The sequence below is a fragment of the Lepidochelys kempii genome, chromosome 1, assembly GCF_965140265.1.
Source record: "Lepidochelys kempii isolate rLepKem1 chromosome 1, rLepKem1.hap2, whole genome shotgun sequence".
Lineage (NCBI taxonomy): Eukaryota > Metazoa > Chordata > Testudines > Cheloniidae > Lepidochelys > Lepidochelys kempii.
In genome coordinates this window covers 111,288,959-111,304,705 of record NC_133256.1, presented here as the reverse complement: position 1 = coordinate 111,304,705, position 15,747 = coordinate 111,288,959, and the positions used below count along the sequence as shown (strand labels likewise).

At 45.1% G+C, this 15,747-nt stretch overlaps 2 protein-coding genes across 3 annotated transcripts in view; both read right to left on the bottom strand.

Annotated features, from left to right (window-relative positions):
- Positions 1-1,128, bottom strand: part of UPF3A (UPF3A regulator of nonsense mediated mRNA decay) — a 48,037-nt gene extending 46,909 nt beyond the window's left edge. Inside the window, exon 1 of the mRNA XM_073350747.1 lies at positions 891-1,128. Coding sequence (XP_073206848.1) covers positions 891-1,085 — 195 coding nt within the window. The 5' untranslated portion in view covers positions 1,086-1,128. The remainder of the gene's footprint in view (positions 1-890) is intronic.
- A 5,117-nt stretch (positions 1,129-6,245) lies between these two features.
- Positions 6,246-15,747, bottom strand: part of CDC16 (cell division cycle 16) — a 68,034-nt gene continuing 58,532 nt past the window's right edge. For both annotated transcript variants that reach the window (XM_073350735.1, XM_073350741.1), the window contains exons 17-19: positions 13,535-13,625; positions 7,068-10,125; positions 6,246-6,662 (exon numbers count right to left, since the gene is read on the bottom strand). In XM_073350735.1, the coding sequence (XP_073206836.1) occupies positions 9,860-10,125; positions 13,535-13,625 (357 nt within the window). In that variant the 3' untranslated portion in view covers positions 6,246-6,662; positions 7,068-9,859. The remainder of the gene's footprint in view (positions 6,663-7,067; positions 10,126-13,534; positions 13,626-15,747) is intronic.

Genomic DNA, 15,747 nt, shown 5'->3' with positions numbered 1-15,747 from the left:
AGCAGTTTCCCAATTTGTAAGGAATTTTGTGAGAATTGCTTGTAAAGTGCTTAGATGAAAGATGTTTTATATAAAAAAAAATAGCAAAGTTGATGTTGTGGTGCTTTGCAGGGACTCCTTCCCCGGGGGAAATTCCCCACTCCTCTGCCACAGCATTTGTCATCCTTGATTTTTAACTCACTAACTGTGACTAGGCAAGCAGATTTGCAGTGATATTGCTTGTAACTCAAAATCATTTTACAAAAGTGGATCAATATTCTTATTCTCAGTTGTTTAAGCATTGGCCTGCTAAATTCAGGGTTGTGAGTTCAATCCTTGAGGGGGCCATTTAGGGATCTGGGGCAAAAATTGGGGATTGGTCCTGCTTTGAGCAGGGGGTTGGACTAGATGACCTCCTGAGGTCCCTTCCAACCCTGATATTCTATGATTCTTGTTTTGCAGATGGGCAAATTGAGGTACGGAGCCTGCTCCAACCACAAACCATCCTGCCGGCTAAACACTATGCTAAACCTTTGGGATATAAAACCTACCCCCCCCCGCCCCATTGCGGGTAGAGACTCACAAGACGTCCGAGAACCTCTGCCGATTAACCATTCAATAAAATGCACTACCACCGTGGTACCACTGCACCGCCCCAAATCCCTGTCATCCCCGCCCCTTCCCGCCTCTCCTACCCCACGCAACCCCCCCGCATTCCTCCCCACCCGGGCAAGTCCCCGCTCCCCATTCCCATAGGGAAATCCCCCCGCCCCCGAGGCAACCCCCCACCCCGAGGCAACCCCCACACTCTCCCCGCCATTCACGTCTAACCCCCCCCCATTCCCCCTGCTCCAGGCAAATCCCCCGCCCCGCCGCGCGCTGTCCCTGGTGCTGACGCGCCGGCCGCTCACCTTGCTCAGCGCCGCTCTCTTCTCCTCCCGCTGCCTGCCCAGCGCCGGGTGAGGCGGCGGGGGCGGCCCCGGAGGCGGCGGGGGGGTCTCGGGCTCCCGGCGCGGGGACTCCCGCCGGAGCGGGGTCTCCATGGGCCGCTTCTCCCGGCCGCCCCCGCGCGCCAGCCCCGGCCTGGCCTCGCGCTCCGACCTCATGCAACCGCCGCCGCCGCCGCCGCCCGGCGCAGCGACACCTCGCGAGACCCCACCCCCGCCCACCAGGTGCCGAGCAGAATCTCGCGAGATTTCAGCCAGGGCGGCGGGGGGAGGGAGGGAGAGGGGGACGCAACTAGAGCAAGGGGCCGCCGCCCGCTGGAGCTGGGCCGCGTGCTTCTCCCCTGTGCACCGGGCGTGGCGCGAAGCGGAGCGCAGCGCTGCTGCACGCTGCACCTTTGACAATTGCCCCGCCCCTCTTAGAGCAGTACCTGCTGCCCATGGCCTGCTGCTGGGAAATGGGGAGCTGCGAGCTGGCTCTGGAATAAACCTTTCTCCGGGAAAGGTCGAGTCGTTTCGCCTCTTGATTGTTTGGGGAGGGAGGGTGGTAGCCCTTGTGGCACCTGAGAGACTAACCAATTTATTTGAGCATAAGCATCCGATGACGTGAGCTGTAGCTCACGAAAGCTTATGCTCAAATGAATTGGTTAGTCTCTAAGGTGCCACAAGTACTCCTTTTCTTTTTGCGAATACAGACGAACACGGCTGCTACTCTGAAACCTGTTGGTAGCCCTGGCACTCGCCTTGGTTAGCAACGTCCATGGGCAGGGAAGCTGGTGGACGATGGGTATATAAGTGCTCGTAGCCCCTAGATGGCACAAAATAGCTTAGCCATAGGGGGCAACAAAGCTGGGGTCTACCACGAGGTTTTAGTGGTGTCAACAATGGTCTTTATGAGGGATAGGGCAATACATGCTGGTCCAGAGGGCACAAGGATATTCACCATTGGATCTGCGTCCTCCACTACCTCCTCTGCCTGAATGCCCAGGCCCTGGGCAACCCTCCTCAGCAATTGCTGCAGAACCCCCTGTAAGGAGTGGCTGCTCTATTCCCTCCACGCCCAAGGGGTCCCACGGTGCTAGGGATTCCTGGGCTGATGCTAATGTGGAAGGGGCCATACCCCTTAGTGCCAGGACTATACACTGGTGCTGAGGCTGTTGGTGCAACGGCTGTCAGTGCCGAGGTCATCAGTGCTAATACTGCTGGGGCCGGTGTAGACGGCACCAGTGTTGCAGGGATTGGGATGGGGACATAAGGGAGTGATGGAGCTACCCCCGATCCTGCTGATACCTACGGTGCCGGAGGAGGTATGAAAAGGGCCTTGGTCACCACCCTGGAATGCGGCCCTTCGCTCTGCCCTTGGCCTTGGTGAAGAGGGGCCACTCTGCCATGGGCTGCCACTGCGTGAGCAACAGTGCCAGGAAAGGGTGCCAGGCTCATGATGACCTAGACTGTCTACTTCTGCTTCTATAAGATCAATAGGAGTCCGACTCCGAGGTCTCCGAAAAGGACCACGGAAAAGCGTTACTTCGCGGCGCCAACAGTCTGCGCTGAGGTCTTGGGGACTGATGAGGCTGCTGACTCTGTTCTGGTGCTAGGGAGTCATGCACCGGGGATGGAGACCGCTGGGACATCATTGTGGGCTCTTCCCTTGACCGTGCCAGGGGAGCAACTGGTGGCGACCTATCCCGTCTAGGCAGGGAGAATGGTGCTGTGAGATGGAGCAGGTCCTGGGCTGCCTTGAACGCCTCTGGGGTCAACAGGAGGTGTAGCTCTCGGCTTGACGATCGAGAAGGGTCTGGACTCGACCACTGTTCCACGACAGCAGGAGTCAATGCGACTGTCATTGGCAGTGGGGCCAAATTACCATAGTCCAACTCGGGTCTCAAAATGGCGAGCTCCTTGGGCCAATCCAGGCCGCCTCTTCTGTGGCACTGCCGATTGAGACCAGCGCCAACCTGCAGCATGTGAGCCACAAGTGGAGCTGGGACGGTGACGAGTTCTTATCTACTTGGCACCAATCCCCACGCCAACGGTGCTGGGGCACTTTGTACCGAGGAGGAGGTACTCAGTGCAGGGTCTGCCGACCCAGGGTGGGATTGGGAGCAGAGTGCAGCTTCCGTTAGTGGGATCTTCAGGCACTGATTCCTATTTTTTAACGTCCTGGGGCGAAACCCCCTGCAGGTCCTACAGCAATCCTCTGGATGATGCTCCCTCAAACACTTGAAACATGAAGTGTGAGGATTGCTTCTGGGTATTCACTTGCTGCAGACTTCACAGGTTTTGAAGCCTGGAGACAGCTGCATGCCCCAGCGCCGGGATAGCGCTGGAGGGGAAACCCCCACAAAGGACACAGTAGGTACTTAAAGGTAGTTCTTAACTACTTAACACTAACTACAAAACATAATGAATAACTAAATACAGACTGCCAAATGTGCGGGTCATGACAAGAGCAAGGGGAAGTTCCAGCTAACTGTCACTGGTGGTAAGAAGGAACTGAAGGGGTGGTGGGTCTGTAGGGCCCTATATTGAGCACCGTGGACGCGCCACTCCATGGGGTGCCTGGACTGACCCAACGGATACTTCTAGGGGAAAAATCTTCCAGCTGCCATTCGCATGCACGTGCACACACACACACACACACACACTTGACTGGAACTGAAATGAACAAACACTCAAAGAAGAAACAGGTACCAGGGACAAGGCAGGGCTCAGGAAACAGGCAAGAAGGCAGAATCCAGTGTAGCAGCCAGCCAGGCATTCACCTAGTTGCTTGGACAACTTCCTATGCCTCCTTCTGGCTTCAATAGCAAGTCTGAGCCAATCAGAGAAGCCACAGCATCAATGTTTTCATACTCACACCCCGAAGGGAACCATAGAGTTGGTGGATCTCTCAACAGGTGGTCATCTGTGGAGGATTTCCTGATGGATAATCCCTCCCTATTTATGCTGGAGAACACATTTTATTCTGTGTTACACTCACACCAATAACCCATATGCATAAAGGTTACAACCTAATCACCTTATTTAATAATTTAATTGTTATATATTGTGGTTAATTCATAAGTAATCAATGGGGGGATTAACAGATTTAAATTGTAGGTACAAGTGTGGGAATAGGTAGGATGGGGTATCGGCTTGATAAGCATATATTATTAGTAAGTGTGTGTTAGGTAGATAAGTAAGATAACGCTATTAAGGTAAGGCCTAGAGGCCTGAGGCCTGTCAAATTTCATCTTAGCCATATCAGGCTTTAGTAGAAGGCTGAAAGAAGCTGACATGACTGGTTGGTCCAGGGTAACTAGTAAAACTGCAAGATCATCATCAAAGAGGTGTTAATTGATGATGATTGTGAAAATATGACACAAAATATCCCAGGCTATACTGCAAACTTCCCATTTCCCTTATCTGGATTTCCACATCCTAAACATGTTGGGGTGCCCTGCTTTTCATAGGCTATTTTCTTAGTTTCCCTTATCTTCGTTAACATTGACATCAATAAGTCACCATGGTAACTTGCAGTCATTGCAGAATTTTCTATGGTGTTACAGTTGGGCATTTTGCAAGATGAATGGCACATAGCCACTTCTGTAGCCATAGCCGCAGTAGCATAATCCGCCACATCCCAGGAAGCCTGCAGAGCTGATTGATGATCAGACAACCTTCCACAACAAAGGACTAAAACTGCTCCCTAACCCTTTCCAGCAATTTATTTGCAAACTGAGAGACTGCCTTCCAGTTGTTATAATCACATTTAGGCAATGCAGAGCTGTAAACACACCACAGAATTAATCTTTCTCCCAAAGAGATCAAGCTTTTTTGGATCTTTTTCCTTGGGGGTGGCTGTTGCCCAGTCTTGACTACTCTTCTCTTTCACCATGGCCACTACTAGTGAGCCCAGCATAGCAAGTAAATAAATACTGCTCAAACCCTTGAGGCAGAATCTGGCGATCACATTCTGTTCATTTGGCCACAGGGGGAATGGAGGAAGGGGCTTGCCACAGGTAGGCTGTATGAGGGGCCTCATTTATGGGACGAGTTATTTCCTGCTGTAGCCAAGTACAAAACATCACTTTATGGGTATTCTCCTCCATTAGCTCTACTTGTATATGAACAAAAGCAGCCAATTTTCTGAGTAGCTCTTGGTATACCCTAAAATCATCTGATACCAGAAAGGATGCCTCTGGTACTAAAGTCTTATCTGGTCGTTAGGATGATGCATTAAGGGAAAACAAGGGAGAAACCTCCCAAGGTTAGTCCTGCAGTACTGGGATAGACTATTACTCTGACATAGGGAGAAGTCCAGTAATACAGAGTCCATAGGTTGATTGGTACCAACTGTCACAGGCCTCAGTACCAGCAGCCAAAAAATCTCTCCTATGGAATCTGCTCCTGCGAGAGTGTGGCAATGTTGATCTGGATGCTGGAGCATCCGCCAGGCCATCCAGTATGGTCAGTAACAAAGCTGGAATGATACCAGGCCCCAGTTGTGCCTGGCCCGAATGTCCCAATCCCTGGCTCTACGCTTCTCAAATCTCCATCTGTAAGTAGGAGAATGGGACCTGGAGGAAGCCCTGGACTCTCGATAGTGAGACTCAAGGACCCACCTCAGATTCTGATGAAATGGAATAGTCTGAAAACCAAGGCAGTGAAGTACTGAGGGTGGGCATGGGAGGGCTCTTGGAGATCATGCCCAGGATCTATGCTGGGAATGCAGCAGCAGAGGAAGCATGGTCAGCTTCCTAGCTGCTGGTACCATGCAAAAGGTGGAGCTGGCACCAAAGTGGAGGATTATGAAGAGAGCAGTACCAGGCATATGATTGGTGGGCCGACAGCAGAATGCAGTCTATACACTTTTTGTTGCAAACTGTTTATGAGAATAAGCTGTTAACAGGAAAGTTTACACAGAAAACAAAAAAACCCTAACCAAAATAAAAATATATCTTCTTCCAGGACTACCCTGTAACCATCCCAAAATATCAAACTTACCTTTGAATGTTGCTTTTCAGTTTCTTGCAAGCAACAGAAAAATAATATCCCTGTACATTTATCACTTATGTCCTCTTTACCCAGAAAAACAAAATACAGATTGCTTATGCATGTTAGGGTGCAGGGGAGACGATTAGGGGACAGTGGCTGGGTATGTGTCTGAATAAGGAAGAGAATGTGTCTAATCATGAGAGGTGAGTGTGTACAATACTGGAGATGGGTGTGGGGGGGCGAGGTTAATGGGGGTTGTGAACGTTGATGGTGTGTATAGATGGTGATGTTTGTTTTTTCCTTTAAAAAAAACAAACCAAAAGAAATTTAAAAAAAACTTAGTAGGAGTCAGTTCTGAATCTTTATAGCAGCTGTATTTCAAATTTTTTAAAAAATCCTTACAAATGATTTATTCATTTTAACTATTTTTGGAATGTGGCTTTACTTTGCATAATCTGTACTTCAGCAACTATTACCAACTCGGTTAACAAACACACCAAGATATATAGTATCCAAAGTGCAATACATGGGATAAAGAAGTCACCTATGATAACATATTCTAAAATGACTAATTTATTGCACAAAAATAAGATTCCTAGGGAAAATGGTAAAATACTTTTACCAAGTATTTCCAACCTCTGTTTCTGCACAGACAAATTGACAGGTGATGACAGCAGCAACAGCTCTTCTGGTAGAACCAGGTCCCCCAGATTCTCGTTGAGAAGACAGCCTCTTCTGCTTGGATATAAAATGCTCTTGCTATTTTGGAGAGGAAAAAAAACGGTTAGGAAGAAACGTCAGCCTGCAGCTGTAGAAGAGCCGTAACTCAGCTGACAGTTAAGTTAAAATAGGAGAGGAACTGAACATTCAACTGCAGCCTCCTTTACAAAACACTTTTAAAAGTATGTATGTGAACATGAGACTATGAACTCTCCATTTCTGACTTAAGAACTCCGCCTAAGAAAAAGCTCAAAAATCGATTTAAAAAAAAAATCTATATATAATGTGCCTATCCATTGCCCTAGGCACATGTACATTAAAAACCTTCACAAGACTTTTCAACCTCCTCACCCATTCAGAATAAAATTAACTACACACAAAATCCCCCTTTCTTTCCTCACCCCTCCCAACCACTCCCCTCCCCTCCCTCCTCAAAAAACCCACCTTCTCAAGAGTCTAGTAGAATAGATAGGCCTTGAAGCACATCTTGAAGATGAAAAGATTCTGACTAGTTTGAGCCAATGTGTTTGTTGCAGGACAGCAAGTTCCAGACCTTAGGGACCTCTTCTTGAGAATGCCCAACCAAAAGGAGCTTCCTGTCTGTCTGAACTGATCAGGTGTTACACAGTTCCTAGGTACCAAAGAAATAGGAGCTAGTAACCCTTCCTACAACAGGCTCTCCTGGTGTCTGACCTTTATTTTTTCTATATGGTGCCCCAGCTGTGTGGTTTCCATGTCCAATCCCCACTGAGCAGGGGCTCTAAGAAGTGTTGGGTTTTTTTTGTATTTTTAATACTGGGTACCCCACTTCAATGCATTTTTAGGCCAATTTCCTAGCCCAATTTCATGCAAACTTCTGGAATTCTCCCCTCATGACAGCCAGGATTCATAGAACCTGCCTATGCAATCCAAAGAACAATCTATACCTCCCTTAAACTGCAGTAGAGGGGCACTAAGGATATGAGCACCCCCGTCTGAGAGGAAGATGCTCTGGAAGGAGTTTCAGAGGGTATCAGATACAGAGGATTCCCGTCCCACATCCCTTGTCCAACTGGACTGACCAGATTCAGTCCCTGCTGAGAGTGGGAATTTGCCCCAATTACAATTATTGGCTATACTCTGTTGGACAGCCCAAATACAAGTTTGTGCCACCACATTTTCACCAGTTTATTGTTACCAGCGCTAGCTAAAAAAGCTAGCATGGGTATGCCTATCATGCTACAATTACACTTTCATTTTGCAGTGAGGACACACCCTAAGAAAACAGCATGAGGGAAAATTGCATCTCTCAAAGTTTAGTTTTTAAAGAGATAAAAGAATTATGTTCTCTTCAGAAGCAACAGCACAGCGGAAAGGGGAGAAAAACCTAAAGCTCCCCACAGAGAAAAGGTCCAAAAACCAAAGGAAAATGCCTATGTATTGCACAGGGATGTGAAAATATTTAGCATATGTGATGAGTGTTTTTCATCTATAGATCTCAAAGATCTTTACCAAGGAGGTATCTATCAATATCCTCAACTTTTCAAAGTGCTGTGGAAAGATCAAGTAATATATGTCCCAATATATAGCATTTAACTAATAGCACTAATTCTATAGTCTTCCAGTGTTTGTTCCTTTTGGGGGCTTTCTTCACATCTTTCTTTGATAACTATGAAACAAATGATATGTCGGGTAGTTTTATTGTTTTTTTTCCCTAAAAGCACTGTCAGAAATGATTGACTTTATTCCAACATAATATTTAAGGTGGCTTGTTAACCAGATTTATAATTGATAGATTAAATTTTAGGCCTATTACTTGATTCTGATGTCTAAAAAGTGAATTAATCACCTTTCTATCTCAGGAAAAACAACATGTAACATATATTTGCTGGTTCCTGAGCTTTGAAGTACTCAAAACAACTGGACTGCTACACTATTTTTCTTCTTCATGAGGATTTTCAGTTCTATACATTATCAAACACAAAAAAACTGTTAAAAGTGAGCCAAGGTTGCTGAACTTAATTAACAAAACACAGATAAGTTAAAATTAAAGTATCCTGAATTAAACTACTTAAACTTAAACCTCCCCCTCCCCAATATTCACAAATTTTAAGGCAAGTAAGGATGAGGAAGAAGAGAGGGGAGAAGTTTATACAAAACATGGTTAGTATTCATTTTAAGCAGGAGCACAGAACGGCCCTACTTAGTTTATTGGATGGAGAAATTATTTCTGTTCATAAAACACAAGGTTGTTAATTGTAAATAGTGATGCACAGAGCAGATTTAAAAATAAAATACCACAGAGATTTTTTAAGTACTGTACACACACCATTCAGTTATATCTTTACCTTGACAAAATAACCAAGTGAAATGTAAAGAGAATTTCTACAGCCTTATAATCAGCACATTCTGCCTTGCTTATAATCAAGCTAACTTTTGAAAATAATAGCTCAAGCATGTCACTGATTTCAGAAAACTGTATCAGATGTATCTATTAAAATATTTATGATACTCTGAATATTTGTGCCATTCACATTTGTTGCCTGATCAGCTTTCCCAAAGCAGTTCTGCTTACATCTATCTTCCAGTAGTTCAGTACAGATGACAAGATGAAACGATTATCAAAAAAAAGGACAAAACAGAAACCGTAATATCCACTACCCATGCTTAAAAAGCTTTGACATCAATTTAATATATAGCAAATTAGATTCAGCTGATAAAAAAATTGCTCTCCACAAATGCATGCACAGGCTGAACAAAATAATGGATATTTTTGAAATTATTCCGGTCTTAAAAGTATAAAATATTATATTAGCAACAAAACCCTAGTTATTTTTGGCCTATGACAAAGTGTTCCTCACAGACAGGTTGAAAACTTAGAAGCCACAATAATTATATAGTAGCCCTTGGCTACTCAATTTGATGAATATTGTACACTTTCATTTTCAGGATATATTTTTAAAGTTTCACAGTCTTAAGAGCAGTCACAGGGTACAGTAACCAGTTTTAAAAACATAATATATGAATTTCACCTTTTATTCCATTATGTAAGATTATTTTGTAGAAACAATAAAATTGGAAATAGTCTGTTGGAAATGAATATTTTTTAACAGTCTTAAGATTACTTCTCTGGTGGTAAGTGTAGAGAAGTAGTTGGGATTTGTATAAAAATAGCAAATTCCTGAATGCCAAAGGAACAAAAAAGCTAAATCCAAATGTTTTACACTTTTACAAAATGAGATCTATACCAGTGTTAGTCATGAACTATGGTCTGACATTGACGTTTCTAACATCATATCACTTTCATTCATTTCAATCTCAAAGGTTTCTTCTAATGGACGAGTAGTATCTGTAGTTTTCCTTTGATTTGATGTTTCCAGTGTCACAATACCACTTTCATCCAGCGTTTGTCTTTCTATATCAAATTCCCTGAAATCCCAGGGAGGTGAAATAATGTTCTTTAATGTCTTCATAGTGTGTACATCGAAGTCATAACATCTTAATTTGTCCTTAATTTCTGTTCCTAGAAATAAACAAAGTTATTAATTACTGTCCAAGTGAACATTCCCAAGATTTCACATCTCATAAAATATTTAGTTTACCAGCAAATAATCATGCCACTTATACATCCACCAACCACTGACGAGAAAGTCCATAAACTTTATGCTTTATGCACTAGAACCGCTGCAAGAAGCCACCAATAGTAGGCAATCTCCTGTCTTAAAAAGACCCAAGGTATCCCAATATATTGAGTACAATTCAGCTTCACTTTTCCTAGAAGACCTCTTTCTGTTAAGTGACTGGACAGAAATTAGTTTAAGTCAGTTTTACACATATACAGCTCAATTATTACAAACTTGTATCCTTTAGTCAAATAACTGTCTAGTACATCAGAATGTATCAACTAACTATATATGCAATAAGCCCTGACATTTAGAGGAAATGCATTTCCAACTGCTTTTCACACTGCCAAACCAATTTGTTGGAGTGACAACACAGACATTACTTCCTAATTGGCTTCAGCCTCATTAACATGCTTCACGGTATACTAACTCTATTATTCACCATGGAGAAATGAACAAGTTCAGTGAAACAGAAAAATGTGTGTAATTAGGAAGCTGTGTGTGAAAAATTACTTCCGTACTGCGTAAACATCTCAAACTTTGGCATAATGGGGGGCGGGGGGGGGGGCCTTCATTACCTCATGTGGGATCACTGTCCTGTTTTTTAAAGTATTGATTTTGGGGGGGCGCAGGTTTATGTATCCCTCCTGCTTCTACAGGGGACAAGTGTGATATTCATTCACTACCACAAAGACATGTTAGCCAGAGATTCCCTACATAAACTTATCTTATGTATCATTTGTGAGCAACTCCTACAGATAATATTGATCTTAAATATTGATCATTCCCCACCGCCTTAATCTTTAAGCTGTGACAAGCAATTTTTATTTAAAGAAACAGTCACTGTTTTGCTAATAAAAAGACATGTTTTTTCCTTTTTTTTTATTCTTTGCTCTTTGCTGTCTTCACACAATTACACTTTAGTAATTTTCAACCAAGAACTCTCCTCTGTCTTGATATTTACAAAAAAAACTTGACAGTGGCTATAAAGCTGGTGTGCTGTTATCAGTTCAAATGGATTCCAGGTCAGTAATAAGGAAAAAATTACCACCTAAAAGCTGCTTGGTGAAATAAGTCGATAGCCTCAGCCCTGTTCTTAGTGGATGGGACATTAAAAAAAAACATTATTATTGACACTCCTACTGAAAGCCTGAAGTGTCCAAGGATTAAATGAGCAGGGATACTGAACTAACTGTTCATCCTTTAGAGATGGTCCCTTCCCAGTCAAGCAGCAAGCAGTCTGAACACATTTTCCAGTCTTCTTTCCTTATCCCCCTCTGTATCTCCAATCACAAAGACCTCTAAAGTTTAAAGCAGTCTCTATCTTCTCCATATTCTACCTTTAAACACATTTCTTCCAGGAATCAGAATCACAGAAATGTAGGACTTGAAGAGACCTATATTGGTCATATAGTCCAGTCCTCTGCACGGAGGCAGAACAAAGTATTCTCTAACCAAGGGTCTCAAACTCAAACGACCACAAGGGCCACATGAGGACTAGTACTTTGGACCGAGGGCCACACCACAGACCAACACCCCCCCCCGCTGCCCCGCCCCCACTCCACCCCTTCTCTGAGGCCCTGCCCTGCCCCACCTCTTCCCTGCCCCCATTCCAACCCCTTCCCTGAAATCCCCACCCCAACTCCATCCCCTCCCTGTCCCCAGGGGGTGCAGGAGGGGTGCAGGGTGCGGCAGGGGGTTGGGGTGCAGCATGGGGCTCAGGGCAGGGGGTTGGGGTGCAGGAGGGGTGTGGGGTGCAGCAGGGGGCTCAGGGCAGGGGGTTTGGCTGCAGGAGGGGCTCAGGGGGTGGGTCTGGCCCAGTTTGCACTGGGGGCAGGGCAGGCTCCCTGCCTGCCTGCCCTGCCCCACGCCGCTCCGGGAAGTGGCTAGGACCTGGGTGGGGGGCACAGGGGTCTGTGTGTTGCCCCGGCCGCTCCTCCAGGTATCTCCCCCAAAGATCCCATTGGCTGGGAATGGTGGTCAATGGGACTTAATAGTTCAGTGGGACTTAATAGTTCTAGAACGGAACTTGCAGCAGATCTTACACCAGTCCTTTTGGTGACCTTCCCCTAGGCACCTTATACAAGAAGTGTGGGGGTCACTCTTTGGCATGCACTTAGCGCAGACTTCACAAGTTTTGAAATCCAGGGACTGCGGCATACCCTGGTTCCGGGGAGTCGGAAGGGGGGGGAACCCCCAACTAACTACTATACAACTAACTAGAGAGAACTATACACAAAAAACGGAGATAAAGGCACTTGCTAGGCAAGGGCTATGGGATGTTTCAGCTAACCATCACTGGTGGTAAGAAGGAACTGAGGGGGTGGCGGGTTGGCAGGGCTCTATACTGAGCGCCATGAAGGCACGACTCCAGGGAGCGCCCATGCCGACCCAATGGAGGCTGCTATGGGAAAAATCTTCCAGCTACCATGCACGTGCACACACCTGATTGGAATGGACATGAACAGGCACTCGAAGAAACACTTCTGGTTAAGCCAAGATGGTCCTTTATCATATTTCCTATCTTTTTTACGCATTAGGATAGTTTGCTCTTTGTGCCCTTAATAATGTTTTTTTAAAAAACTTCCAGCTCTCCAGAACTCTTTTTTACATTAGATTTCCTTCCTTCCTACTGTGTCCATACTTGTCTCTTTACCTGAATCATCCTGTGTTTTGTCTTTGTCTTCAAGCATTTTGCATGGTGACATGTATATTGGGGGTGCTATGAATGATTATTAAAAATAGATGCTAAAATAAACTGTCCTAGAAGCCATTATTTATGGTATCAATAACTAGTTTCTCCAGACAGTGCCAAGATTCAATCAGTTAATATTGGAATATACATCTCCTTCACAATGGAATAGTCTTTAATGTCCTCCATGTAAAAAAAAAATCTTGTCCCAGATTTATATATTTTCCTTTCTGATCTTAACATAAGACTCTTCCCACTGAATTTAATGAACTCTCTCTTGATTCAGTAGCTTGCTACCAATTTTTTTTTCTGATGGGTTTCTGTTGTACATGTAACATTAGATTTCAGAGTAGCAGCCGTGTTAGTCTGTATTCGCAAAAAGAAAAGGAGTACTTGTGGCACCTTAGAGACTAACCAATTTATCTGAGCATAAGCTTTCGTGAGCTACAGCTCACTTCATCGGATGCATTATGCTCAAATAAATTGGTTAGTCTCTAAGGTGCCACAAGTACACTTTTTCTTCATGTAACATTAGAGGATCTTTTATGGGATACACATTAACAATTTTTTCTTTTACTATTAATTTTACTACATATAGTGACAAATGATATACTTACCAATGTAAGCTTCGGAATCACCAATATACATTTCTATGCAGTGTCCAAGCATGGTGACTGAAAAAGTGTCATCCCTCCTAAGACCAAGGGCCTGTAAAAAACAGAGTACAGAATATTCAATAGGAGAAAGATATTTGCAACATCATAGCATCATCATAACTTCACACAGTTTTTTCTCTTCATTTCTATGTCTACTTTAGTTGCTGCTTCAGATTGTGTTCTTCATTCATAACAGTCTTCACTATAAAATGAGGCTCCCCTTCCAACAAATGAACAAAAAATACCGCTGCTTCTTTAACTGACAAAAAGTTAAGATTGCAGAGCCATTATCTTTCAAAACTCGTGGTGATCGGGGGAGGTCCTGGACAATTGAAAAAAGGCAGTATTTAGTGCCCATCTTTAAAAAAGGGAAGAAGGAAAATCCGGGGAACTACAGACTGGTCATCCTCACCCCAATCTCTGGAAAAATCATGGAACAGGTCCTCAAGGAATCCATTTTGAAGCACTTGGAGGAGAGGAAGGTGATCTAACAAGGTCAGCTCCCAGACTGCTGTGCTGGGCATCACAAAATGCGGAAGAGATGGCCAGCCCTCTGTGGAGATAGAGGCGGTTAGGGACTATTTAGAAAAGCTGGACGTGCACAAGTCCATGGGGCCGGACGAGTTGCATCCGAGAGTGCTGAAGGAATTGGCGGCTGTGATTGCAGAGCCACTGGCCATTATCTTTGAAAACTCGTGGCGAACCGGGGAAGTCCCGGATGACTGGAAAAAGGCTAATGTAGTGCCAATCTTTAAAAAAGGGAAGAAGGAAGATCCTGGGAACTACAGGCCAGTCAGCCTCACCTCAGTCCCTGGAAAAATCATGGAGCAGGTCCTCAAAGAATCAATCCTGAAGCACTTGCATGAGAGGAAAGTGATCAGGAACAGCCAGCATGGATTCACCAAGGGAAGGTCATGCCTGACTAATCTAATCGCCTTTTATGATGAGATTACTGGTTCTGTGGATGAAGGGAAAGCAGTGGATGTATTGTTTCTTGACTTTAGCAAAGCTTTTGACACGGTCTCCCATAGTATTCTTGTCAGCAAGTTAAGGAAGTACGGGCTGGATGAATGCACTATAAGGTGGGTAGAAAGCTGGCTAAATTGTCGGGCTCAACGGGTAGTGATCAATGGCTCCATGTCTAGTTGGCAGCCAGTATCAAGTGGAGTGCCCCAAGGGTCGGTCCTGGGGCCGGTTTTATTCAATATCTTCATAAATGATCTGGAGGATGGTGTGGATTGCACTCTCAGCAAATTTGCGGATGATACTAAACTGGGAGGAGTGGTAGATACGCTGGAGGGGAGGGATAGGATACAGAAGGACCTAGACCAATTGGAAGATTGGGCCAAAAGGAATCTGATGAGGTTCAATAAGGATAAGTGCAGGGTCCTGCACTTAGGACGGAAGAACCCAATGCACAGCTACAGACTAGGGACCGAATGGCTAGGCAGCAGTTCTGCGGAAAAGGACCTAGGGGTGACAGTGGACGAGAAGCTGGATATGAGTCAGCAGTGTGCCCTTGTTGCCAAGAAGGCCAATGGCATTTTGGGATGTATAAGTAGGGGCATAGCGAGCAGATCGAGGGACGTGATCATTCCCCTCTATTCGACATTGGTGAGGCCTCATCTGGAGTACTGTGTCCAGTTTTGGGCCCCACACTTCAAGAAGGATGTGGGTAAATTGGAGAGAGTCCAGCGAAGGGCAACAAAAATGATTAGGGGACTGGAACACATGAGTTATGAGGAGAGGCTGAGGGAGCTGGGATTGTTTAGCCTGCAGAAGAGAAGAATGAGGGGGGATTTGATAGCTGCTTTCAACTACCTGAAAGGGGGTTCCAAAGAGGATGGCTCTAGACTGTTCTCAATGGTAGCAGATGACAGAACGAGGAGTAATGGTCTCAAGTTGCAGTGGGGGAGGTTTAGATTGGATATTAGGAAAAACTTTTTCACTAAGAGGGTGGTGAAACACTGGAATGCGTTACCTAGGGAGGTGGTAGAATCTCCTTCCTTAGAGGTTTTTAAGGTCAGGCTTGACAAAGCCCTGGCTGGGATGATTTAACTGGGAATTGGTCCTGCTTTGAGCAGGGGGTTGGACTAGATGACCTTCTGGGGTCCCTTCCAACCCTGATATTCTATGATTCTATGATCAGAAACAGTCAACACCAAGGGCATGTG